Here is a 27,964-nt window from a genome sequence, read left to right on the forward strand (position 1 = left end):
AAAAAAAAATATCAAATAAAAAAAATGGATAATTTCGACGAAAAAGTTGATGAAATAAAGCTTGTTCCCGCCAAAACTGCAAAAGTAAAAATCTAATAAAAAATAAAAAAAAAACAAAAAATAAAGGAAATGAAAGCTATATGTCGCCCAGAATTCTAAAAAAACCCTTCAAAATACTATCCTACAAAAGTATTTGAAAAATTTGGTTACACAAGAAACCAATGTCCTAAATGCGGAAACTTTTACTGGAGAGTATCTGAAAAGCAAGACACCTGTGGAGATTCCCCGTGTGTCGGAAAATATACATTCATAGGAAAAGGAACCGGTATTGGAGAAAAGGGAAAAAAAATTACATACAAAGATGCATGGGATATTTTTGAAAAATCATTAACATCTACCAGAATTCCATGTTCAACCGTAAAACGTTATCCAGTAACAGCTAGATGGAGGTAAAAAATAAACAAAAATATGAAAAATATATTTTTAATTATTTTTTAAAAACTCAATCGACAAAATAAAATTAGATTAATATAAAAAAAGCATATAATAGCATTATTTTTCTTTAATTAAGTTTTTTATAAAAAAAAAATATACATATATATACAAATATAAATATATGCTAAAATATATAAAATATAAAAATAAATATAAATATATATATATAAATATATATATAAATATATATATATAAATATTTATATAAATATATATATAATTATATATATAAATTTAATATATATAGAAATGATGTAGATTTTGTTGCTGCTGGTATTTATTGTTTCCAACCATATTGTGTAACAGGTGAATTATAGCCCCCTGCTAATCCTTTAATATAACCTTAATTTTGCGTTAGATTTAATGATTTAGACAACATTGGTTTAACCGGTCGACACTACTCTGGTTTTGTTATGTTAGGTATATAATCGTTTAACTATCCTGACAAATTTGTATTTTTCAGTGAAGAGTGTGTAGAATTTAACTTGTAATGGTTAATTGAAGGTATGGATGTTCCAAAAGACGAAATTACTTTAATTGAAGATGTATGGTCAGGAGGTGGTAATTTGGGATCTTCGATTGAAATTTTTGTAAAAGGGCTTGAAGTTGGAAATATGGTTTTTACAATGTTTAAATACTATCCTGACGGAAAACTAGAAGAACTAGATATTACAGTAATTGACGTAGGAATTGGTTTGGAAAGAATTCCTTGGCTAATTAATGGAACTCCTACCTCTTATTTTGATGTATTCCAAGAGGCATATAAATATTTACAAAGTAAACTCAATATAGATACTCATACTGATGTCTGGGAAAAAATAGGGCCTTATACATGCCATTTAAATGCAGATGAATCTGAAGATATGTAAAAAACGTGGGAGAAAGTAGCGAATTCAATTGGAATGAACGTAGAAGATACTAAAAAAGCTATTACTCCAGTAAAAGAATTATATATAATATTAGATCATACAAGAACAGCTTTTGTCACTATTTATGATGGATGTCTTCCTTCTAATGTTGGCGGTGGTTCCAATATAAGAAATATTATCAGAAGAGTTTTCGCTATTTTAAAAAAAAATAATTGGTGGGAAAAACTAGGAGGAATTGAAGGATTTACTGAAATTTTTGAAAAACATAAACTCGACTTAAGCTAATTATATGGAGATTTTCTCCCTTATAAATCTTTTGATGCCATTATACGTATGGAATATGAAAAATGGTCCAATACAGATTCTGCTTAAAAGTAAAAACTAGAGCGTCTTTTCCAAAAAACAAATAAATTGAACCTAAATGACTGGATTGTAGCCATAGAATCATGGGGAATGCCCCCAGATACAATTTCTGAGATTACAGGTCTTTCATAACCTGATAATTTATGGTATGAAATGGATTTAAGAAAATAAAAATTAACAAAGCCTCCTGAGTAGATTTTATATAAAACAGCTCATTTACCTGAAACAGTTTCGCTTTTTTACAACGAGAGTTTTTCAGCTTCAGCTTTTGATGCAAAGGTAGTTGATATATTCGCAGATATTAAAAATGCAAATAATAGAAATATTGTTATTTTAGATTAATCAGCCTTTTATCCTACTTCTGGTGGTCAATTACACGATACAGGTGTACTTACAATTGAAAAAGAGCACTATAATGTATTAAATGTAGAAAAAGTAGGAAAATGTGTCCTACATATACTAGATAGACCTCTTCCTAATCCTGAAAACAGTCATTATATTGGCAAAATAGTATAAGGATAAATCGATGAAAAAAGAAGAAAAATTCTAAGAAATCACCACACAGCCACCCACATTATATTTGCGGCATGCAGAAGAGTATTAGGTCCTCACGTGTGGTAAAATGGTGCCAAAAAAACTCTAGAAAACGCCCATTTAGATATCACTCATTTCTCTTCATTGACTAAAGCTGAAGAAATCGCAATAGAGAGTGAGGCTAATACAATTGTTTTAGAAGGACTATCTATCAAAAAAAGTTTCATGGACAAAGCTGATGCTGAGAAAGAATATGGTTTTAGATTATATTAAGGAGGTATTGTACCAGGAAATTCACTTAGAGTAGTAAATATTAAAGATACTGATGTAGAGGCTTGTTGTGGTACTCATTGTGATAATACTAGTGAAGTAGGATTTATTAAATTATTAAAAACTCATAGAATTTCAGACGGAATTCTAAGATTGTACTATGTTGCAGGGGAAAAGTCTATTGAAAGATTAGGAAAGGAAACCTAAATACTTAGTGATTTATAAAAATTATGGGGTATTACTCAAAATGAAATTGTTTCAACTGCTTAATGTATATTTACTGATTTTAAGTCTTACAAAAAAGAAGCTGAACATTAAAAGTAGAAAATTTTAAATTTCTAAATTAAATTGTTAAGCTAGAATTAGCAATATAAAAATGTTTTCGTTAAAACACCAGAAAAAGAAGCTAGTATTTATTTCTCGTATATGGGTTAATATGCTTAATAAATGAAGGTATATATATATATATATATATATATATATATATTCTAATTTTATTTATTAAATAACTTTATTAGGACTTAGGAAAAGGTATTATTTTTATTGCAGAAAGTTTTGTTTTTGGATAATTTGGTAATAATAATTCATTTGATTAAGCTAAATTTTTGGCTTTACTTTAGGAAGAAGAGAAAAATGCAGGATTGAATTATAAAAAATTATAGAATTAAGTTAGTTTTAAGGAAGGAAAAGTAAAAAAAAAAAATCAAAACTTAATAAATATATAATTATATTATTATTAAAGAAAGCTGTAAAAGTAGATAATATTATTTAATTCTCATTCACAGGAGTTATAAGATATGATAAAATTAAAAATTATTTAATTCAAAACGGATTATTAGAAGCATTAGATTTATGATGATGAGAAAATTATATTTACAAAAATTATATATTTTATTAAAGAAAAAATTATAAAATCCAAAATTATCTAAAATATATAAATTGTTTATATAAAAATTAATCATAAAATAATAATTAATATAATCCGAATTTTTTTTTTTTCCTTAATACTATTGTAAATTAAATTGATATTATTATTATAGAATCTATTAATTATTTACTAATTTCAATTTTATTGGAAATGCTTTTAATTTTTATTTTTTATTTGTTTTTAATATTAAGAGGATTATTTGCAAAGTAATTAAGTTAATTAGTATAATAATTTAAATATTTTGATGAAATAAAATTAATAATTAAAAACTGTATATAAATAAAAAAATGTATTTTGGAGAAATTCATTTATAATATAAATCATAAGAAAATTTTATTTAAAAAACAGATAATAAAAATTAACCTTAATGAAAGATTTTTTTATATTTATATATATAAATTTTGCTTCATTATCTTTTTTTTTTTTAATAAAAAATAAATAAAACATATTAAATAAAAATAAATTTGTATTTATTTTATTTTATTTAATTATCTAAATTTAAAATTTATATATAAAATTAATAAAATAAAAATAAAAGTAACTAAATAGATATATAATTTTAAAATAAAGAAAATGATTTTTTTTAATTTATATCTAATAAAATACTTTTCAATAATTATAATAACTATAAAAAAAAAAACATCAAATTATTTTTTTGTTTTATTTATTAATATAAATATTATAATTTTTAAATATAAATAAATAAAATGTCTGTCTTAATAAAAAGACTATTTAAAACACTCACACCCCTATAAAAAAAATATTTAAAAACTAATTTCCTGTGTTTATCATATAAATTTACATCCGAATAAGTTCCTCGAACCCAAAACGCATACGAAATAGCCTACGAGTAATCCACTAATCCCCATACTCGTGAAAGTTTTTGGTTCCAACAATCAAAAGCAATAGATTGGTTTAGTTATCCATCCTAAATTCTTGATAAGTCCAACTCAAACCCTGGCTTATGGCGTTGGTTTAAAGATGCTTAATTAAACATGTGTCATAATTGCATAGACCGTCATTTACCTTAATAAAGCCACCAACCTGCTTTAAATTGGTATAGTGCATATTTAAATTAAGAAAAAATATATACATACAAAGAATTACATGAAAACGTAAATAATCTTTCTTTAATATATTAAAAATTCGGTTTAGAAAAAGATGATGTGGTAATTATTTATATGCCTATGATTCCTGAGGCTGTATTCGGAATGTTAGCCTGTTCAAGAATTGGAGTTCTTCATTCAGTTGTTTTTGGTGGTTTTGCAGCTTAAGAATTGGCTAATAGAATTATAGATTGTAAACCAAAACTTATTTTGACAGCCTCGGTTGGAATAGAGCCTTAGGGTAAAATTATAGATTACAAAAGTATACTAGATGAAGCTTTATAAATTGCGAAAAATAAAAATTAGGAAATTAACCCAAAAGTACTTATAAAATAAAGGGAATTTTAATAAACTTAAAAAATAAATTAAGGAATTGATTACGATTATGAAAGTTAACTTATTTGGGCCAAAAAATAATAAAAAAACGTCCCATGTGTTTAAGTAAACGGCGACCATCCTTTATACATTTTATACACTTCCGGAACAACAGGAACTCCGAAAGGAATAGTCAGAGACACAGGTGGTACTGCAGTGGCTTTGTGTTGGTCAATGAAACATATAATGGATATTGAAAAAGGGGATTCTTATTTCGCTAGTAGTGATATCGGATGGGTTGTGGGACATTCCTTTATCGTATATGGACCTTTACTAGTGGGAGCTTCAACTGTTCTTTATGAAGGAAAGCCAAATACTCCAAATCCTGGAGCTTTATGGAGATTAGTGGAAAATTTTAAAGTAAAAGGGCTTTTTACGGCTCCTACAGCCTTAAGGGCAATGAGAAGAGACGATCCTTAGGGAATTTGGATACAAAAATATGATGTTTCGAGTCTTACGACTATTTCTATAGCGGGAGAAAGGTGCGATGTGCCAACTTATAATTGGATAAAATCAGTTTGTTAGGGTGTATTTGTGAATGACAATTATTGGTAGACTGAAAGTGGGTGGTAAATGTCTTGCAATTTTAAAAATTTGCATACATGGCCTTTAAAACCTGGGAGTGTAGTAAAACCAGTACCTGGTTATGTTATTAATATTTTAGATGAAAATAATTAGATTATTACAGCGCCAGGGAAATTGGGAAAAATTTGTGTAAAATTACCTATGCCACCTTCTTTTATGCTCTCTTTATATAATAACGAAGATGCTTTTATCGAAAAATACTTAAAAGATGCCCCTGGATATTATTAAACAGGAGATTCGGGATATTATGATATTGATGGATACCTTAATGTTATGTCAAGAATAGATGATATTATAAATACTGCAGGACATAGGCTTTCTACAGGAGCTATAGAAGAAAGCTTGCTGAATAATAGAGATATAGTAGAGGCTGCAGTAGTGGCTAAACAGGATAAATTTAAAGGGGAAATTCCAGTTGGGTTTGTAGTATTGAAAGAGGGGTTGAATAAAAGTTAGGAGGAAATTTAGAAAGAATGTGTATTAATTGTGAGAAAAATAATAGGACCAGTGGCAAGCTTTAATAATTGTATTTTAGTAGAGAAATTACCGAAAACTAGAAGTGGAAAAGTTTTGAGAAACATATTAAAGAAAATGGTTGATAATTAAGAAATTGTTAATATTCCACCAACAATTGAAGATGCTAGTGTTCTAAAAACTATTAGTAAAATAGTTAGGAATTATTATAATGATTGAAGATATTTATTTATAAAAATAAATTAAGTAATTTTTTTAAATATATATAATTTTTTTTTTATATTATTAATAAATATTTATATTATATATATATATAAATATGTATTCATAATATAATTATATACATATTATTTAATATTTTTTTTTTTTATTAATTTATTATTTATTCATAAAATATATATATTTTTTTATTTATCAAATCTTTTAAATTCTAAAAATATTTTAAAAATCTCAATCGAGATGACATAAAAAGTGGGAAAAAATGTATTAATGACTTTTTTTTATATTAAATGAATTGTAAAAAAAAATTATATTCGTCTTATAAAATTTTATTAAAATTTATTTAGATAATTGAAATGTATAATAATATATATAAAAAAAAAATATATTTCTTAAGTTAATAAATTAAAACTTTTGATATATAATAATAAATTTAGATTAAATTTAAATTTAAAGATTAAAAATCATTTATTAATACTATAAAAATAAGAGACTAGATAAATGAAATTAATATGATTATAGAATATAATATCAGAAAACAATATTATTAAATAATTAGTATAATTAAAAATAATAAATATTACTAAATAATTTAAATCAAAGAAAAATTAAATGATAATGAAAATGATTAAATTTTTAATATATATATATATATATATATATATATATATATATATATATATAACTATTTATTATATATATTATATAAAATTAAATAAATATTTTTATAAATTATAAATTTATAAAATATATAAATTACTAAAATAATATCTTTAATACAGAAAAAATTAATATAAAAAAAAAAAATTATATATATATTTTTTTTAATTTTTATAGAAAATTAATAATATTTAAAAATTTATATAATTTATAACTTATAAATTTAAAATATTTTTAAATTCAATTTATATTCAAATTTTAAAAATATAAAAATCATATATATATAAACAATAACTAAATATACTTAATAAAAGTCAATATATATATTTATATATATAAAAATATAAAAATGGGGAATATACCCACAAAAATAGTTTATTCTGTCCCAATAAGTGAAAAACTAGCAGGTGAATCACCAATATACCGAAATCCATTAAGTTTAGACAATTTAATATCATCCCCAGATAGCGATATATATACAATGTAAGATGTTTTATTAAAATCATTTAATGAGTATCCCTCAAATAAATGCTTGGGTTCTATAAAAACATAATAAAATAATATCGGTTAAAATTTACAGAAAATATATTAAATAGAAAACAATAAAATTCCAAATTTATTTATTTGCGAAAATAATAAATAAATAAATTAATAATTATAAAAACATGAATTCGAAAAAAATACAAGAATAAATCCACTGTCATATAGTGAAAAATAAAGTTTAAGACACTTACAAGAAAATTTAATTGATAAATAAAAAAACAAAGAATAAAATCCTCTTAATTAAGAGAAAAAATATATATTTAAAACATATTCAGAAGTACATTTTTTATGTTAAAATTTAGCTTCAGGCATACATGTATTAAATTTAGCTTAAAAAATATAACAAAATGGTTATCGTGAAATGAATGTTATAGGAATATGGGGTAAAAACTCTGATGAATGGATAATATTAGACTGTGCATGTTGTTTATATAATTACACTAGTGTATGTATCCCTGAGAAAATTCGGGTGGAAGACTTATTATAAATTTTCGAATAAACGCAAATAAGTACATTATTTTGCGGAAGTAAATAATTAAATAAAATAACTAAAATAATGCAAAAAAACAACATATAGTAATTAGTAAATTTAAAAAATATAGTTAGTTTTGATGAATAGAGTTTTTTTTTGAATAACTTTCAAATTAATTTTTTCACTTTTGATTCTGTTATTAAAAAAGGCGCACTTTTTCACAATCTTCAAATTCCTTTAGTATCTCCTGATTAAGTTTTGACCATAAATTTTACTCTAAATCAATAAAACGGGAAATATATAGGAGCTCTAATTTCCCATAGAAATATAGTTAGTTTTTTAGCCGTATTGGTAAACAATTAGTATATAAAATTGAATTAAAATGACGTTTATTTTAGTTATTTGCCACTTTCTCATATTTATGAAAGAGTGGGTGTATACGGCTGTCTTTTTGGAGGATGTGCGGTAGGGTTTTATAGTGGGGACATAGAAAATTTGAATGAAGATTTGAGAATCTTACAGCCTACAATACTTTGTTCTGTGCCTTAGATATATAATAAATTATATGAGACTATATATATGTAGTATTTCGAAAAAGCTGAAGGGATTTCAAAATGGATAAACGAAAAAGCTTTCGAAAAAAAACTTTAGAATTTTAAAAATTCAGGAGTGGCTGATGTTTAGCATTTTTTTTTAGATAAAATGGTTTTTGGTGAAATTTAAGACTCTATAGGTGGTAAAGTTAGATTAGCATTTTCTAGTGGGGCTCCTGTTTTTCCACATGTATAGGAACGATTATAAATTATGTTTGGTTTCTAGTTTATTTAAGTGTAATTTTTTTCCTATTAAATATATATATATATATATATATATATATATATATATATATATATATATATATATATATATATTAATCTATATATTAATCTATATATTAATATTATTTTTGTTTTTTAAGATAGATATGGATTGACTTAGTCTACAGGACCTGCTTTTATGAGTAATCCTCTAGATTCAACACCTGGGCATGTAGGAGGACCTACCATTAACATAGGTTTTTTTTTTATATTTTTTTGCTATTTATTATTTTATTTTATTTTGTTTTAGAATTTAAAATTGTTGATGTATCTGAAATGAACTATTTTACTGACGATAAAGATGGAGCTAAAGGAGAATTGTATATTAGAGGATTTAGTGTTTTTGATGGATATTTAAATAATGATGAATAAACAAGAAAGGAGATTGATAAAAACGGGTGGTTACATACAGGAGATATAGTTCATTTAAGGGAAAATGGGTCTATTAAAATAATAGGTATATTTTTAATTTTTTTATTTTATTACAAAAAAAAAAGATAATAGAAAAAATATATTCAAACTTTCAAATGGAGAATATTTTTGTCCTGAAAATTTAGAAAAAATATATATGCAAGTACCTTGCATTAGTGATATATACGTACATGGGGATAGCTTTTAAAAATATTTAGTAGGCATAGTTGTTCTTAGGAAAGGTTAAGTGAAAAGTTGTGAAGAAATACTTTAAGATATTTAAAAATTAGCTAAAGATAAAGGATTATTTTAATATGAGATTTTAAGGAAAGTTCATATTGAAAAAATACCTTTTTAGACTTTAGGATTGATTTTACCTTGCGGAAAACTCAAAAGATATTAGACTAAGGAAAAATATAAAAACATTATTTATTCTTTATATGAATTTTGATTTTTTTTTATCACATATTTTGTTTATTATTATATTTTTTATTTATTTTCTTTTTTAAAATATTATAATTATTTGTTATTATTATTTTTTTTTTGAAAAACTAAAAAATATTCTAAAAACTAATATTTAAATCCTTTATCTTTATATATATTATTAGAATTTATTTTAGTTTAACTATTATATGAAAGTATAATTTAAGTAAATTTTTTTAAAAAAATATTATTATAATAAATAATAAACTTTTTTTATCTTTAAATATTTACTTATATCCATAAAAAAAATTGTATACATAATTTTATGTATTATAAAATTCTTTTATATTTTAAACAAAAATCGATGAAAAAAAGAAATTAAAAAATTTATTAAAATATATAATAAAGAAATTAAAAATATATATAAAAATATATATATATATATATATATATATATATTTATATATATTTATATATATATTTTTAGAAATATATATTAAAAAAAAAATTAATATATATAGAGATATATATTAAAAAAAAGTTTTTTTTTCTTAACAATATGAATTAAAACACAACTTAAGAATTATTTATAGACTAACATTACTAAAGCATTCAACAATAAAATAGCCAAGACGAATAAAATATAGAAATTAAATATCCTTCTACATTTGAACATACAAAAGTCCTTTTATATAAAAATTACATTTTATACAAACGAAACTACAAACTAATATTATTTATTTTATTATTTCCAATCTTAATATGTATACTAATACTTATATTTTAATATATTCTAGATAATTAAAATTCCCAAATGCTAACAAATACACAAATTCACAACTTATCTTTTCTTCCCTCATGCTAGTAGTATTCCCTTGATCCGGATTGTTTTTCTTTTATATATGGTATTATAGGTAAAAATGAACCTTGGATAGATTTTGTACTTTAATATATATCTGAAATAAACTAAATTCCAATATAAGAATTCAAAAATGTTTTAAGTTCTTAAAATGGTACTGAATATAATTAAAAATATCAAAAATATATATCGGATCCTCAAAACTAGGGATTTTTAAATTACGGTATTGTTTTTTGTACTGATAGTTATGTAGAAGTCCCTTCCACTTCTTAAGAAAAAAAAATGATCATAAACTGCCAAAAGCCTAGACTTTAATTAAAAAAGAATGTTACTTTTGATAACGGAAAAAATATAAATGATTTCAACACGACTTTTTTTTATTATATTATTTATAATAATACATTCAATTTTATAGATCTTTAAGATACTGAATCTTCCTATCCGATTTTTCATGACAACTTTTTGATTTCTATAAAATTTTTTATAGATAATGCTATACTTAAATACCTAAATATTTCCTAAGATAATCTTTAAACAGAAAAAGAGTAAGATTCAATTATATAAATGCACTTTAAATGGCGTGTTTTTCCCGAGGTTCCTTCCCGATTTAAAAAAGGCTTTGATGTAGTGAATTAATTTGGTTCTTTTTTTTATTTTTTGATACCAATGTATTTATATATGCAATTTTAGGCTGAATTAATGAAAGAAAAAGTAAAAAAAATTCGAATAGGTTTAAATGTATATGGAGTTTCCCATTTAGCTTATTTTTTATCTTTTTTTATAACCGGTGCAATTTTAATAGGACTTGCATCTTTAATTGAAATAATTTTTTCCTATATTTTTAAATTTAGGTTTTTTCTTGATTGTAATTTTATCATATTGCCTAATTATTTTTTACTTTTCGGACTTTCGATGTAATCATTCGCTTTTTTAATATCTACTTTAGTAAAAAGCGTAAATAAAAGTTATACTTTTTCATATTTTTTTGTGCTTTTTGCAGTTATCCTCCAAGTGTTTATAAACCAGCCGTTTTTAGGCATAATTCCGAACCTTTATGACATAAATAGGGATTCTTTTACTACTTTTATATTGATTTTGTTACATTTATACTCTCCGTTTAATTTCACGCTTCTTTTTTACATTATAGGGCAAAAAGCAGGCAAGAAATATGACTATAATTTCCAAATGTGGATTTATGGAAATGGATATGGAATCAAAGATTTTTTCTAAGAGATGGCTTTGTAATAAAAAAATGTTTCTTTTAAAATACCTAGTGGGGTATTTGTGTTTTTTTTATTATTTTGCAATTTCTGTATATATATGGGTTTAGGGATTTATTTTGATGCTGTTTTGGAAGGAAATCGTGGTATAAAGTTGCCTTGGAATTATTTTATTAAAAATTTTTTTATTTTTTTTAAAAAAAAAAATGGTCATAAAAATAAATCATTACTTCTTTTATTATAATAATCAAACGATGCAGAAATTAATGATTAAAATGAAGACAGTATAGAAGAAAATTAAAAAGAACATTTAACAGTATAATTAGAAAGAAATAACGTATATAATACTTTATAATAAGAAGAATAAGATGTTTAAAAAAACGACATTTTTTCAATAAAAATAGTCGATTTATGTAAAAACTTTATCTTAAGAAAAAATAGATAAATAAGAGCTTTACAAAACGTGACTTTTTAAATAAAAAAAAACGAGATTTTTGCACTTTTAGGTCATAATGGAGCTGGCAAAAGTACACTTTTAAATATTATTTCAGGCTAAATAAAATAAACTAGTGGCAATATATTTTTTGGAGATATGGAAATTATAGAATATAATAATATAAAGGAAATTTAATAAAAAATGGGTTTTTGTCCTTAGTTTGATATTTTGTGGGAAAAAATCACTGCCAGGGAACATTTGAAGATTTTTGGGCGAATAAAGGGAATTCAAAAAAATATATTAGATTAGAAAATAGATGAAATATTATCCAAAATTAAACTAGAAAATTTTCAAAATGTGCAATCAGGAAAATTTTCAGGAGGAATGAAAAGGCGGCTTTCCATAGCAATTTGTAGCCTAGGTAATCCTCTTGTAATTCTTTTAGATGAACCGACTACTGGCTTAGACGTGAATGTAAGGAAGGATATATGGGAGCTTATATAAGAACTAAGATAGGATAAGTGTATTATTTTATGTACTCATTCAATGGAAGAAGCGGATATTTTGAGTGATAGAATCGGCATTTTATCTAAAGGTTAGCTTAAATGTGTAGGAAATTCCCTTTATTTAAAAAATATATTAGGTGGAGGTTATAAAATGATTATTTAGGTAAAATAATAGTAGAAGGTATAATAAGTGGTTTAGTTTTTTTAAGATTTTATGGGATTTAAGTAATTCGAAGCGGATATATTAGAGAATAAAATATGCTTTAAATTAGGAGATTAGGAGTAGGTGAAGAAAGCTTTTTAGGTTTTTAAAGAAAAACGAATGTTAGGTAATATTTGGGAGTTTGTGGATGATTTTGGAATTTAAAATGCGAGTATTGAAGATGTATTTATGTAAGTTCATGATTGGGAAGATTAAGTTTAATAAGAAAAAGATTAGGTTTATAATATTAATTGTGATAAATAATGAAAAAAAATTATTTTATTTATAGTTTTTTTTTTATATAAATCATCTTTTTTATTTAAAAAAAATTATTAAAAATATATTAATTATATATTTTTTTTTAAAAAAAAAAACAATTTAAAAAAAATATATATAAATAAAAATGTAAAGAAAAAAAGACGTATAAAGTTTAATGAAAGAATTAAATGTATTTTTAAAATTAAACATATATATATATAAAAAAAGATTGATAAAAATACCTTTACACAAGAAGAACTTAAACTATTCGAAAATGGTGGAATATCAATAAGTGAAAGTGAGAATGATTTAGACGTAAAAAAAATAATTTTTTTAAAAAAAAAAGCTAAAAAAAAAAAAAGAATCATCATGATTCATTAAGTTCATCAAAAATTTTAAAATAAGAATTAGAAGCTTAAAAACTATATTAATAATAATAATAATAAAATTAATAAATTTTTAAATAATAATAAAATTCTTTTTTCTAATAGCAATAATAAGTCTAAAATCCCCCAATAAATACCCAAATACCTGAACTAGATACTATAAACTTAAAAGCTAAATACTCTTCTATAATAAGTATGTTAGAAAAATAAAATTAATACTTAAATAATGAAATATAGAGATAAAAAGTACATTTTGATCATGAAAAGGTTACTCTTGCGAATGATTTTAAGCGACAAGAGGAGGCTTTATTAAACTAAATTAAATAAATCAAGGCAAAAACTATACATGTAGAAGGTTAAATTCCTTTAATAAAGGAAGCCTTAGCCCAAGTAAGGGACATGCTTTCAGGATTAGTACCCGAAAATGTATACTTAAGGCTTAGAGATTTACCAGAAAAGGACTTACCTACTAATGAATGGATTTTAGTGAATGTATGGGAATTATTATACCCTTTTAAAAAAGAAAACGATTTATAGAAAAAAGAAATATAAAGACTAAGAGATGAATTAAGAAAAAATGGAGATAAATAAAATTAATTATTAGGAGAATTAGAACATTCTACAAGAATGTTAAACGATAAAGAAGAAGATCATAAAAGGCATTTATTAAATTACGAAAATTCAAGAAAAGCACTTGAAATGGAACTTCTTAAAATGTAAGAAGAATTAGATATATTGAGAGAAAAAGGAGTAAAAATATAATAATAATAATAAATATATATATATATATATATATATATATATATATATATATATATTTACAATTATATTTATAATTATAAATAAATATATATAAACTTATTTAAAAGTCTGCATATGATGAATTAAATAGAAAATATAAATAAATAGAATAAGAAAAATTCCTTTTGGAAGAAAAAATAGGGTTCTATAATGCTGATTAAGATGGAAAAAATTTACTTTCTGATGTATATAAAGTAACTGATGATTTAAGGCGAAAAAACGAGCTTTTAATATAAGACAAAGATTATTTAACTAAAGAAAATATATAATTAATTGAAAAAAATAAAAGATGTGAAGACCGAATTGATAGATTATAAAAAGAATACTAAGAAGCCAAAGATTAGGCCGCAGAGTATTTATTTTAACTGTTAAATCACCGAAATACCGCTAATGTCGATTTCGAGAAAAGAATACACAAAGAAATAGGAGAATTAAGAGAAAGACATGCTTTCGAACTTGAAAGTACCAAAAATAATCTCATTGATATTTACGAAAAGCAGCTTAGATTCCTTAAAGATACTAAAGAAGAACTAGAAATAAAATGCGAAAGCTTATAAGGACAATTAAGGGAAAAATAATCCTCCTATGAGTCCATTTTAATTGAAAATAGAGTTCTTTAAAAACGCGTTGAAGCAGATTTAGGTGAAATAAGAATTTAATTAAGATTAAAAAGTGAAGAATATGAACGTATATCTAATCTTTATGAGGAAAACTTAGCAGGAATGAAGGCTTTGAAATTAGAAAACGAAATGCTTAGGGAAAAAACTAATGTATTAAGAGCCGAGTACTATAAAGCGGAAAATTCAGCAAAAGAAAATCAAGCATAAATTAAAGCTGAATTAGCTGTATGTAAAGAATAACTAAGAAATTATGAGTCTATAGAAAAGGAAATAGATGAAGCAGTTATGGGATTAGGTATATATAATTTACATATATATTTTATATTAATTTTATATGTAGCAGGTAGTTCTAATCCTTATGACGAGGAAAATGTTTATATTTAAACTTTAAATAGTGCACCTACTAGTAATAAAAGAAGAATAAAATAAGCTATAAGTCTAGCTTAAAGACTTTAAAGTAAATAGAAAGAAAATGAAGGTTTAATTAAATAAATAAAATGTTTAAAAGATGATTTAGAAAAAACTTAAGATGAATTAAGAGTTGCTAAAGATTTAATTGATAGATCTTCTTAACCGTTTAATTATTATTATTATTATTATTATTATTATTATTATTATTATTATTATTATTAAATTTAAATATATATTAATTTATTTTTATTAAATTTCATTTTTATTAATATTTATGTTTTATGTTAATTTTTTAGCTATTCGTTTGTTATCTCTTAAATAGAAGAAAAAGAAAAAGAAATATTTTCATATAAATAAGCTTTAAAAAAATCTGATTAAGATTATTAAAATATAAAAGAGGAATATAATTTACTTAAAGAATAATATTATAGAGTGGAAGGAGATGTTAAAAAACTACTCATTAGAAGGGAAAACATATAAAACATTTAAAGTTTACTTATTAAATTAGCACAGGCTGATAGAGAAAATATATAAAGTAATGTAAAAGATGTTCTTATTTAAATTTAAGAAATTCTTTCTAGTAAAGGTAATATAGACCCTGTTAATTATAAATTAAATGGTTCAGGTTAAAAAAGTCATAATAATTCGTTTAATAATGCTGTTTATTAATAATAAAATAATTTAGTTCCTTAATGGGCTCAAAAATTAAAAAATACATTAAAAAAATGAGTTTTTTTATATTTTTGAATTTTATATTAATTTGCTTAAAATTTAAAATATAAATATATATTCACTATATATTATATATATAGACAAATAAATTTTAAAAGTTTTTTTATTGTATATATATCTAATAGAATCAAAAAATATATATATATCATACATTTATATTTAATATAAAATTAAAATTAATTTTAATTATATTTATTTTATAACAATAAATAAAAATGATATCTGATAAATTATAAATTCCTAAACTACAATAATAATAATAATAACAAATAATATAAAAAGACTAACCATATAATATCGATTAAATTGATAAATAAATGGGCCAAAATTTACAACCAGTTCTTCAAAACATAGTTTCTACTGTAAATTTAAACGTAAAATTAGACTTAAAAACAATCGCATTACGTGCCCGAAACGCCGAATATAATCCAAAAAGATTCGCCGCTGTAATAATGAGATTAAGGGATCCAAAAACAACCGCATTAATTTTTGGAAGCGGAAAAATGGTATGCACAGGGGCAAAAACAGAAGAAGATTCAAATAGGGCATCAAGGAAATATGCCAAGATTATATAAAAAATAGGATTTCCGGTTTAATTTGTAGATTTTAAAATATAAAACATTGTAGGATCTATTGATGTAAAGTTCCCTATTAATTTAGATTTATTAGCAGAAAATCATAAATAATATGTTTAGTATGAACCGGAAATCTTTCCAGGGTTAATTTATAGGGAATTTAATACAAAAATTGTACTTTTGATTTTTGTTTCAGGGAAAATTGTATTAACTGGGGCAAAAACAAGGGAAAATATTGATAAAGCATTTAAAAATATTTACTACGTTTTATGGTAATTTAGAAAAAACGATTTTAGAGGATAAAATAATTTGTTTAAGAAAAGTATATAAAAATGAGGTTTTTTTTTTTTTTTTTAATATAAAAAAAAATATATATATATACTAAATTATTTCTTTAATTAAAAAAAAATATATTTTTTTATATATTTTATATATTTTTTTATTTTTTTTTTCAATTATTAAAAAAAGAAAAAAGTTTTTTAAATTTTATTTTATACTTATTTTATTTCAAAATAATAAAATATAATAATTATTAGTTTTTATGTATTATTCATAAATAATTTTTTTGTATTTTCTTTATTTTTTTAAATAAGGATATTAAATTTAAAATAAATTAATATGGCATTTATTATCATATAAACAGCAATTATAAAAAAAAATTACAAGAAAAATATAAAAATTATAATTTAATAAAAGTAATTAAATAATATTTATTATTTTTTTTATATTTTATAATATAATATATTTTGTTATATTTTTTGTAATATATAAATAATCAATATTAATTTACCTTTTTATCATATTTATTATTATTATTTATATTTTTTTGTTTTAATAATATCATATATTATAAAAAATATCAGCAATTAAATGAAGATAATATTAAATATAATTAATTTTTTTAATATTTTATTAATCAAAATAATATGAATTTTTATAAACAATAAATTATAATTAATTAAAAGTGAAAAATGGAATAAAAAAATCTTAAAAATAGATATAATTAATATAATAATATTTATATATTTTATAGCATTAAAAATTGATTTCCAATTTAGATTTTTATTTTTTATTATAATAAATTAATAATTATTGTTTTATTGATATACTATAAAATAATTTAAATTATTATAGAATGTTTTTTAAATTATGTAAATTTTTTTAAAAAAATATTTTCAATATTTTATATTCAATGTTAAATTTTATATATTTATAAGAAGAAATAATAATAAAAAAAATGTATACTTTAATTAAAATTTAAAATTTAAAAAAAATAATAAAATAATTAACTTAGTTTTATTAAATGTATATGAAAAATAAATAAAGTTTCTAGAATAATTATATAAAATAAATTTTAATTTTTTAAATTATAAATAAAAAATATTTTTACTTAATCAATATTTTGCTACAATATAGTATTTTTAAATTTATTATATTTTATTAGCTTTATCTAACAGAACGATTCATATATACTTAGTTTCATATTGCTAATTTAAAAAGTAATTAATTTTGCTAAAAAATAAATAAAATTTAAAAAATAGTAAATATAAATTAGACCATGAATTTTATTTAAACTTAATTATAAAATATGTAATTTTATAATAATATATTTATAATAATTTTCCTCTTTAATTTAATTTAATTTTATCATATTTAATATATTTAATTATTTATTCATAAACAAAAAAAAAGTCAATATATATATTAATAACATTAATTTTCTAATAAAAATAAAATAAACTAAGCTATTTTCCCAAAAAAGAGAAAAAAAAGAAAATAGAAAATAAAAGAAAAAAGAAGAAGGATATAACAAAAAAACAAAAATAATAATATAAAACCAAAATACAAAAAAACTTAACAAAAATGGTATTCTACAGTTAAAAATTTTAAGTGCCAACCAAAAACTCCAAACGAAAATACATAAAAATAAAGAACTAATTAACCGGTGAGCATATAATGGACATACAATCTATCGAATGTATGTCCATAAATACAATAAAATAATAAGTATAGAAAAAGATAGGAGGACAAGGCGGTATAAGTAACGTCCGTCTAATATACAAACAGCAAGTATTATAAAACAACAACTAAAGCATTGCAAACTATCAACTAAAAAACGGATCAATAATTTATTATGTACCCTTAGTTGAGTTTGATCCAAATATAGGTATGATTGAGAATTGTGGAGATATCCCACTTCCAGAGAGAATATCGGAAACTTTATGTGAGATAAGGAGAAGTTTAAATAATAAAATTACACCTAAATTAACTGATTCTGGGATTTCGGGAAGTTATTTTTTGGAAAGTGTCGAAAGAAATAAAATCGCTATTTTTAAGCCTTTAGATGAGGAACCTTATGCGCCTAATAATCCTAAAGGATATATTGGTAATTCTTAATTATTATTTTTTCCTTCTATTTTTTTTTTTTTTACTTTTAAATTTTATTTATTATAAAGAATATTTAAAGGAAAGTTGGGACAAAAAGGAATCAGAGAAGGCATTTTATCAGGCGAGTAGTGCTATAGAGAAGTTATAGCTTATTTATTAGATATATAAGGCTTTCATGGAGTCCCCGAGACTACTTTTGTTGAGTTTTATCATCCTTCGTTTAGAAATAATGCAGATATAATACAAATCGATAATCAAGATAAAGAAAAAAGACTTTCTGTAATTGAAAAAAAATAATATATGATGGAAAGAAGGAGTACAATATTAACTTATTAATAATAAACTGAATAATTTAATAATAATATCAAAAGAGGAAGTCTATAAGTATTTGTAAAACATGATGATGAATGCGGAAATTACGGAAATTCAGTCTTTTCGACTGATGAAGTTCATAAAATAGCAATTTTAGATATTCGAATATTAAATTGTGATAGAAATGATTAAAATATTTTAGTTAAGAAAAAAAAAAAAAAATGTAAATTTTTTTATTGGAATAATATATATATATATATATATTTATATATTTATATAAATTTTAAATTTATTAATTTTACAGGTGAATTAAATAGCGAATAATTAAAGAATCTACCAAAATATAAATAAGTATTATTTGAATATGACTTTAAACTAATTCCTATAGATCATGGACTTTCCCTTCCTAATAATTTGAAAATATTTTCGGAAGATTTAAACTGGATGTGGTGGGATTAAGCCGAGGAAAAGCTTTCTGAAAAATCAAAATAATATGTGAAGAATATTGATATCAAATCTGATATGAAAACTCTAAAGTAGACTTTTAATTTATCTGAAGCTTGTTTATTTAATTTTAGAATTGCAAATATAGTCCTTAAAAAGGGCGTTGAAGCCGACCTTACATTAAAAGAAATAGGAAAAATATTATATCGAGATGATGTTTCTGAAGAATCTTAAATTGAGAAAATTATTTAAAGGGCTCAGTAGTGTTTAAAAGCTTGTATTGAAATTGGAAATGAAGAAATTATAAGAAAAAAACTTATTAAATATATGTAAAATAATAATAATAGTTCGTAATATTCACCTGATTCTTTATATTTAACTTCTCAAAATACTAATTATGATAATAAAAAATTGATTAATAAAGTTAATGGGAAATAGAATCTTATCTTTAATTTTCCTTTAAGATAGACTAATGATTCTGTTATTAATGGAAATTCATAAAAAAATGAATATTCTTTAGAATATGAATATGAATATGTATAAAAAAATGATAATAAAATTTAAAATAATACTTAATAAAATAACATTATTATATAATAATAATAAAACAATGTTAATATTTAAAAAACTAATAATTGTTAAATAAATAATAATAATAATTAATAATAAGCAACAAATTAATAAAAAAATAATAATCTATAATAAAATAATATTTAATAATAAACTAATAATTAATAATAAACAAATCATTAAATATAAACTAATACTTAATAATAAAGTAATGATTTAAATAATAATTTACATAATAATAGTTTTTAACAAAATAATAATATAGAAAATAATTCTAACACTGACTTTATAGTATAAATAACTGATTCTTACAATCTTAAGTTAGAAAAGGCTAGAAGTTCAAATAAATAAAAAAATCAAACCGAATAAAAATAAACAAACGGGAAAAAAATGTAAAGAAGCTTATCTGTTCTTATAAATTCTTAGAAAAATAATAATGATTAGAAAAATGAAATACAGCATCTTATATCAAAAGAAAAATAATAAATTGTAAAATTTGAAGACTAAGATAAATCTAATGCTATATTATAAAAATAATAATCAAATACGAAATATTTTGATAGAATCGAAGATTATGAAAGTTTAAAAAAGAAAAAAATTTTCGATGAATTGTTCTTTTATTATATAGAATAGGCTCTTCAAACTTACATAGAATAACTTTAAATCGAAAAAGATAAAAAGCGTAAAAACATAGGAAAATATAGAGATAGAATCAGATCTGAAAAATATAATTAGTTCGGATGATTATTTTATGACTTTTTTTTTTTTATAAAAAACAAAAAAAGTTTATTTTTAATTAACATAAAGGATATTTTTTTTAACTAATTTTAATGTTTTTATATAATTTTTAATTAAAGTATATATATATATATATATATATATATATATATATATTTAAATTTTTAATTATATATTTTTTATATTTAAAATAAAATAAATAATTATATTAAATTTTTTCTTTATTAAATTTTTTTATGAAGATTTTTAATAAATTAAGTTTTTTTTTGCTTTCTTATTTATATTTTATTTTTTCTATTTTTAATGATTTTTTTATATTAACAATTATCTTTTAAATATTTATTGTATTTTATTATTAAAATTTTGTTTATATTATAATATATTTTAACATTAACTATTTTTAAAATTATATTATTTAATTCTTTTTTTATATATATATATTTTTTTTCGAAAAATAAGTATTATTAATATTTTATTCAATATTGTTTTTTTGTTTTTTACTCAACTTAATAAATTATAAAACTATTAGATTTTTAAGCAAGATCTTTGTTTCTAACTTCATTAATAATTTTATCTTATATTTTATATTATATCCATTTTTTGTATTTAAAATGCAAATATTAATATTTTTTACAATAGTAATAAAACTCTAAATAAAAATATTATTTTTTTTAATAAAAAAAATAACTAAGTTTAATTAACTAATATTATCTCTTTATAATTTAAAAATAAACTTACTTTAATATTACTATAATTTATTTTACATAATTTTGATTTTCTAATATAATACATTTAAATAAAATACCTTCAATTATTTTCTATTATAATTACCTCTAAGATTACAATTATTTTTTAATTAAAAATTATTCTTATTATTATTTCAATATAGTTTATTTTTTTAAAAAAATAATAAATAAATATTTTTATTAATGATAAAAGATTTTATTTTTTAAATAAAATATAATATATATAATTCTAAACTATTTTTTATTAAATTTATTATAAATGAATAAATATATATATTTATATATTTTTATCAAATCTTAATAGGTTAAGTTAAAACATTAATATTTCCATGAAAATCACAGTGTGTTTCATGAGGATGATGTAATTAACCTTCAACAATATAATCAATATGTGCTAAATGATAAACAGATGGATGGCCACAATTAATACCATGAAAATGTTTCATTTCTTTAGTTTCACTACATATGCATTATTTATCTTCTTAAAATTAAATATTGTTATCATTATCATTATTATTATCTTTTTAATCAACTTTACTACAATGATTTTATTCATTATTATTGCAATCATATTCCTTCGTAATATTATTTATTTTAAGGCTACATTTATTATCTTTTTCATTTTTTAGTTAATTATTTATTTTATTTTATTCATCTTTATTAATAATATTACATATATTTTTTTCTATATTATTATTACCTTCTAATTTATTTAAATCTTACTATTATTATATATTTAATATCTTTTTTTCACAACATTTGCAACCACCTTTTTCTTTACTACATTTTTAATTATTTTCATCGCCAATTTTAAATCTATTTCCACATTCACAATTGAAAGGATTGCAAGTACTTTACATTATATTTTAATTAAAATCAAATCTATAATTTAATTCATTAATTTTTTTCTCAACATCATGTAATGAATTATGTGTAAATTCACTCAATGGCTAACAAACTCCTTTCTAAACTTCATTATTAGCTTAAATGTCATGTATTTCAATTTTCCCAGATTTCTTATTATAATAATATAAATATCCTTTAAATAATATATCATAATGTAAATCATGCTATAAAGCAATATGCTATTAATTAAAGAAAAAAGTCAATTATTCAAAATCTTTTTAAGAATCATTAAAATTACATTCTATATTTTAATATTTATAATTATAACTATCTAGTTATAGTCTTTGTTTTTCTAACTCTTAGATTTAGTCAATATTATTCTTATTATCTTAATTTTATTCACATAATAGTTATTAATTAAGTTTTATAGTATTATTTAAGTTGTTAAGAATATGATCTTTTTAATGCTTTTTTAAACTACTTTAATAAAAATATGATTTATCACATTCGTTACATAAATATTTATTTCTATTTTTCTTTCTTAAGAAATTATGTTTTTGAAATTTTTTTTTTTATTATATAAAAATAATATAAAAAATTAAAATAAATTTAATTTAATTGATTTTATTTAAAAATATATTATTTAATATAAATATAAAAAATGTATACTTAATTTTAATGAGTTAACAAATGCTACTTTAAATTAGAAAAAGTACTAAAATTTCTTACACAAAAATTACATTTATGTAATTTTAAATTAATATGAATATTAGAATGTCTTTTTAAATTTGAAATCTTTTATATATTTATATAAAATATAAAATAATATATCTATATATTATAAAAATGTATATAAATTTAAAAATATGTATATATATATATATTTATTTATATATATATTATTTTTTTCTTTAATTTACATAATATTTAGTTATTTTTTTGTATATATATTTTTTTAATTATTTATTTTTACTTAAGTAAATGATTAATTGCAATTTTCAAAATTACATTTATATGGTCTTTCACCTTTATGTATTCTTATATGTTTTTGTAAACTACTATATTAAATGAATGTTTTATTACAGTTTATTTCTTTACTATTTTTTTTTTTTTTTTAAATTTTAATTTTTTTACCATTTATATGGTCTTTCATTTTATGTATTCTTATATGATCATTTAATGTTTTTTAACTCTAAATTATTTTGCACATTCAGCATAAGTACATTAAAAATTTTTATTTTGTTATTATTAATTATTTTAATTTTTTATTTAAATTGGTTGTTAAGATTAAATATTTTAATTACTAATATTATTTTATTTTTCATATTCATTATTACTTACATAAGATGTTTAATTATTACGATTATCTTAAAATAATTAACTATTTATATTTAAATTATTATTATCATCGAACCCAAATTATATATTAAATTGTTATTTTTTTAAATTAAATGAACAGTCAACTTATTAATTATATTAAAAATTTTAATTAAGATTTATTTTATTTATATCTTTTTAATTATCCATTATTATGTTTATATTTTTAATTTTATTATTTTTATATAAAATGTTTATATTTTAATTTTTTTAAATTTTACTTTTTAATTTTAATAAGCTTTTTTAAAATTTTATGTTAGTTACTACTAAAAATATAAAATGTATAATAAAAAATAATAATATATAAAAATATATATAAATAAATAAAAATGATTATATATATATATTTATATATGTATATATATATATTTAATTATATTTTATATATTATAATAATATGGATTATATTTAATCTAAAATATAAACTTAAAATAATAATAAAAAAAAAGATATTTTTTAAATTAATATTTATAGAAATAACAAAATTATTTATTAATAATTTTTTTTTTTTTTAATGAATATTTTTATTTATTTAAAAATAAAATATTATAAAAAATATAAAAATATTATAATTAAAATCTAACATTTTTTATAAAAATAAAATAATATATAAATAACAAATATTATATAATCATAATTTTTTATAATAGAAAAAAATCATTTTTGATAAAATTAATCTTATTACTAATTATTTTCTAATCTATAATCTTTATTATATTAATAATTTTCATTTTTATTAGTATTGACACTTTTTAGTCTCTTTTTTGAATTAGAAAAGCTATTATTAATTCTCTCAGCATTACTAACTTTTTCATTATATTAATAATTCCCATTATTACTTAATAAATTTTAATCATTAATATTATTATATTTATAATAATCATTTTATTAATACTAAGAAGATTTTGTATTAATTTTCGCCTAAGGACTTTTTGAGATTTCTAAATATTTATTAATATTTTGCAAATCTTTTACTTTTTTGGTCAAAAGCTTAGTTTCATTATCTAATTTTTTAGCCAAATCTATATTATCTTAATTATCGGAAATATTACTGAAAGATTTCATTAATAATTTATGTAATTCTTCAATTTCTAGATTAGATCGTTATAATTTTTCTTTTAAATTTTCAATTTAATTTTTATGATCATTTAAAGAATTCTATAAATTAGTTTTTTATTCCTATAATTGATTTATTTAAGTATTTTTTAATTAAATTTAGTTTTTATATTCTTTTATTAAATTTTCCTTATTTATAAAGTCTTCTTCTTATAATTTATAATTTTTTCTAAATTATTCTTCTTTAAGTCTAAAATCTAGATTTAATTCTGTTTTTTAAACTTCTTTTTATTTTAGAATATTTATTTCTTTCTAATTTTAAAGTATTTCTTCTTAAAATTCAATGATTTTTTCTTTCAATCTTTCTATAGTAGTTTATAATTCCATTTCGTGTTATTATTATTTAAATAAAATAGCTTTTAATTCTTATATTTCTTCATATTCTGGAGTATTACCATATTAATTATACTCATAATGATCTATTTATTCAATTAAATTTTAATATCTATTTGAATTATTGGCTTAATGTAGACTTTTTTTTCTATTATATTTTAATTTTATTAATATTATAATTATTATTATTATTATAATTATTATTATTATTATTATTATTATTATTATTATTATTATTATTTATAGTAAATATTTCTTTTATAAATAACTAATTTACTGTTATAATTCTTTTATTTATTCAATTAATAATATATTTTCTTTTTTGTATTTTTATAATTCAATTTCTAAATTAGATTCTATATTGTTTTACTTTTCATTTAATATTTTATTAAATTTATTTAATAAAGCCTATATTTATTTTTCATATTCTTATTTTAATTAGTTTATTTATTTTTATGTGTTTTCTTGAAATTATTATAATAATTTTTTTAGTTTATTTATATAATTGTTTAGTCCATTTTTTTTGAAATTATATTGTTTTTAGTTTTCATAGTTGAAGCCTTTTTATTTTTTAAAATTATTTTCTTTTCTTTTAATTCTAATAATATTTTTTAAATTTAAATTTAGTATTCTTAATTTTTTTTATTATCTTCTTCCTAAATAAAAAATTTATATATGTAATAGTATATAAATATATAATATAATATATATATATATATATATATATATATATTATAATTAATATGATTTATATATTTACATTCTTAATAGAATTTTCTTTATATATATCTATTAATTTTTAATTTAATGTTTTATTTTCACTTTTTAAATCTTCTAAATTTTATTTTAAGTTTTTTATTATTTCTTCTTTAAAAGAAATACAATTTTAATTATTTTAATGTTCTCCTTTAATTAATTAGATTTAATTATTTTATTCATTAATAATATTTTTTTATGCATTCAATTATTCATATAAACTTTGGTTTTATTTTTGTATATTTTCATGTTCTTAATGTTATTTATTATTAATATTTTTTATTTAATCCAAATCATTTTTTAATTAAGAACAAATTAAATCCAATTCATTATAATTATTGACAAGATCATCGTTTTTTTTTTAATATTTATTTGTTTTATCTTATTAATTTTCAATTTCATTTTAGAGTTTTTTTATTTATTTTTAAAAATCATCATTTTCAATTTAACATATATTTAATTTTTCTTCTATTTATTAATTCTTTTACACATATTATTTTATTTAAATTTTAAAATCTTTATTTTATATTTCTAATTCTTTTATAGAATCTATTTTTATTAAATAAAAAAATAAATATAAATATTAAAAAAAACTACTTTAAAAATAATTAATTTATATTTCAGTTTCTTTATTTTTCCTATTTTCAAATTATTACATTTTACTATCTGTATCTTTCTTATATTCTATTAAGAAAGTTTCAAAATCTACTTTTGTTTTATCTAAAACTCTCTTTTTTCTTCCAAAACTTCCTCATATATAGATTTTTAAACATAATCTCTTTATAAAATTATTAATTTTTCTTCTAACATTTATTTCAATTGCCTTTCTTGATATTTTAATTTATCTGCTTCTTAATTACTTTCTTCTTTTATTTCTTCTATTTTCTAATTCATTTAATCTTAATAATGTTCTTAAATTTATAGAACATAATCTTCGTGTCTTTTTTACATTTCTTCCTTTTATTTATTTTATTCATATAAATTTATTGATTATATATTTATTATTTTACAAATTTTATATTTTATTATTTATAAATCTCTTCTATTTTTCGTTCATATTCTATTTTTATTTCTTAAGTAATTTTTTCTTGCTTTACTTAATTTCTTTAATTAGTGTTTTTATTTTCATTTAAATCCTATTTAATATTTTTTACTAATTATTCTTATTCTTATATTCTTCCTTTATACTCGATAATTTTCTTTTTATAAGCATCGATTTTTTACTTATATTTAAGTCTTAACTTTTCGTTATATTCTTTTTATTTTTCACATTCCTATTTGAAACATATATATATATATATATATAAATATATATATATATATATATATATATATATATATATATATATATATACATTTTATAATTATATTGATTGCGTATTAAAATTAACTTCGTTTTCTTAATTTATCTAAATTTATTCATCTATTTTTAAATTTAATTAATTATTAGAATCCACAAAATTATTAAGTTTTTTTTAAAATTATTAAATATCAAGTTTTAATCCTTCATTATTTTTTTACAAAACTTAATTTTTTTCTTCAAAAGTTTTTAAATTTATATTTAATTTAGTAATATCTTAAATTTTTTCATTATAATTATTTTTTATTTGATCTATTTTTCCATTAAGTTCATTATTTTCTTACAAAATAATATTATAATTTTAACTTAAATTTTCATATTTTTATTCTAATTAATTTATACTCTAATTTAAAGTATTAATTTAATTATTATCTTATACTTATTTTTA

General features: G+C 19.5%; 6 protein-coding genes across 6 annotated transcripts, besides 42 other annotated features; all 6 read left to right on the forward strand. All coding sequences in view use genetic code 6, as the record gives it.

Moving 5' to 3' along the window:
- Window positions 1–25: part of a microsatellite that runs on past the window's edge.
- Window positions 1–33: part of a microsatellite that runs on past the window's edge.
- IMG5_162300 (hypothetical protein) lies at window positions 25–3,458 on the forward strand (the record flags this gene model as incomplete). The annotated part of the gene is made up of 5 exons (XM_004030315.1): window positions 25–84; window positions 127–449; window positions 743–2,984; window positions 3,050–3,220; window positions 3,274–3,458. 5 exons carry the CDS (start codon window positions 25–27, stop codon window positions 3,385–3,387), a joined length of 2,910 nt encoding a protein of 969 aa, XP_004030363.1. The 3' UTR covers window positions 3,388–3,458.
- Window positions 589–741: a microsatellite.
- Window positions 2,986–3,018: a microsatellite.
- A 20-nt stretch (window positions 3,459–3,478) lies between the features above and the next one.
- Window positions 3,479–3,512: a microsatellite.
- A 654-nt stretch (window positions 3,513–4,166) lies between these two features.
- Window positions 4,167–6,354, forward strand: IMG5_162310 (hypothetical protein; the record flags this gene model as incomplete). The annotated part of the gene is made up of 2 exons (XM_004030316.1): window positions 4,167–4,806; window positions 4,936–6,354. 2 exons carry the CDS (start codon window positions 4,167–4,169, stop codon window positions 6,216–6,218), a joined length of 1,923 nt encoding a protein of 640 aa, XP_004030364.1. The 3' UTR covers window positions 6,219–6,354.
- A 503-nt stretch (window positions 6,355–6,857) lies between these two features.
- Window positions 6,858–6,926: a microsatellite.
- Window positions 6,927–6,942: 16 nt separating this feature from the next.
- Window positions 6,943–6,985: a microsatellite.
- Window positions 6,986–7,227: 242 nt separating this feature from the next.
- On the forward strand, window positions 7,228–9,612 carry IMG5_162320 (hypothetical protein; the record flags this gene model as incomplete). The annotated part of the gene is made up of 5 exons (XM_004030317.1): window positions 7,228–7,444; window positions 7,667–8,723; window positions 8,856–8,947; window positions 9,001–9,207; window positions 9,248–9,612. The coding sequence occupies 5 exons, from the start codon at window positions 7,228–7,230 to the stop codon at window positions 9,610–9,612; spliced, it is 1,938 nt and encodes a 645-aa protein (XP_004030365.1).
- Window positions 8,743–8,828: a microsatellite.
- Window positions 9,613–9,955: 343 nt separating the features above from the next.
- Window positions 9,956–10,020: a microsatellite.
- Window positions 9,976–10,064: a microsatellite.
- Window positions 10,002–10,065: a microsatellite.
- Window positions 10,014–10,082: a microsatellite.
- A 1,231-nt stretch (window positions 10,083–11,313) lies between these two features.
- On the forward strand, window positions 11,314–12,989 carry IMG5_162330 (hypothetical protein). The gene has a single exon (XM_004030318.1). It carries the CDS (start codon window positions 11,612–11,614, stop codon window positions 12,128–12,130), a length of 519 nt encoding a protein of 172 aa, XP_004030366.1. The 5' UTR covers window positions 11,314–11,611; the 3' UTR covers window positions 12,131–12,989.
- A 657-nt stretch (window positions 12,990–13,646) lies between these two features.
- IMG5_162340 (progesterone immunomodulatory binding factor 1, putative) lies at window positions 13,647–16,012 on the forward strand (the record flags this gene model as incomplete). The annotated part of the gene is made up of 4 exons (XM_004030319.1): window positions 13,647–14,201; window positions 14,321–15,167; window positions 15,216–15,447; window positions 15,580–16,012. 4 exons carry the CDS (start codon window positions 13,647–13,649, stop codon window positions 16,010–16,012), a joined length of 2,067 nt encoding a protein of 688 aa, XP_004030367.1.
- Window positions 14,226–14,306: a microsatellite.
- Window positions 15,453–15,504: a microsatellite.
- Window positions 15,493–15,566: a microsatellite.
- A 1,697-nt stretch (window positions 16,013–17,709) lies between the features above and the next one.
- Window positions 17,710–17,756: a microsatellite.
- A 590-nt stretch (window positions 17,757–18,346) lies between these two features.
- Window positions 18,347–18,389: a microsatellite.
- A 46-nt stretch (window positions 18,390–18,435) lies between these two features.
- Window positions 18,436–21,048, forward strand: IMG5_162350 (phosphatidylinositol 3- and 4-kinase family protein, putative; the record flags this gene model as incomplete). Its single annotated transcript, XM_004030320.1, has 6 exons — window positions 18,436–18,976; window positions 19,058–19,513; window positions 19,595–19,826; window positions 19,869–20,063; window positions 20,547–20,595; window positions 20,938–21,048. The coding sequence occupies exons 1-6, from the start codon at window positions 18,454–18,456 to the stop codon at window positions 21,046–21,048; spliced, it is 1,566 nt and encodes a 521-aa protein (XP_004030368.1). The 5' UTR covers window positions 18,436–18,453.
- Window positions 19,535–19,569: a microsatellite.
- Window positions 20,349–20,389: a microsatellite.
- Window positions 20,376–20,472: a microsatellite.
- Window positions 20,378–20,531: a microsatellite.
- Window positions 20,380–20,475: a microsatellite.
- Window positions 20,380–20,531: a microsatellite.
- Window positions 20,388–20,512: a microsatellite.
- Window positions 21,049–21,161: 113 nt separating the features above from the next.
- Window positions 21,162–21,198: a microsatellite.
- Window positions 21,199–23,507: 2,309 nt separating this feature from the next.
- Window positions 23,508–23,539: a microsatellite.
- A 318-nt stretch (window positions 23,540–23,857) lies between these two features.
- Window positions 23,858–23,904: a microsatellite.
- A 374-nt stretch (window positions 23,905–24,278) lies between these two features.
- Window positions 24,279–24,342: a microsatellite.
- Window position 24,343: 1 nt separating this feature from the next.
- Window positions 24,344–24,403: a microsatellite.
- Window positions 24,346–24,380: a microsatellite.
- Window positions 24,346–24,403: a microsatellite.
- Window positions 24,350–24,400: a microsatellite.
- Window positions 24,404–24,551: 148 nt separating the features above from the next.
- Window positions 24,552–24,583: a microsatellite.
- Window positions 24,584–25,609: 1,026 nt separating this feature from the next.
- Window positions 25,610–25,701: a microsatellite.
- Window positions 25,625–25,701: a microsatellite.
- A 428-nt stretch (window positions 25,702–26,129) lies between these two features.
- Window positions 26,130–26,217: a microsatellite.
- Window positions 26,131–26,197: a microsatellite.
- Window positions 26,131–26,216: a microsatellite.
- Window positions 26,164–26,219: a microsatellite.
- A 1,282-nt stretch (window positions 26,220–27,501) lies between these two features.
- Window positions 27,502–27,570: a microsatellite.
- A 56-nt stretch (window positions 27,571–27,626) lies between these two features.
- Window positions 27,627–27,664: a microsatellite.
- A 133-nt stretch (window positions 27,665–27,797) lies between these two features.
- Window positions 27,798–27,842: a microsatellite.
- Window positions 27,843–27,964: the final 122 nt, after the last annotated feature.

Source organism: Ichthyophthirius multifiliis, assembly GCF_000220395.1.
Source record: "Ichthyophthirius multifiliis unplaced genomic scaffold scaff_1120509251220, whole genome shotgun sequence".
NCBI classification, from domain to species: domain Eukaryota; phylum Ciliophora; class Oligohymenophorea; order Hymenostomatida; genus Ichthyophthirius; species Ichthyophthirius multifiliis.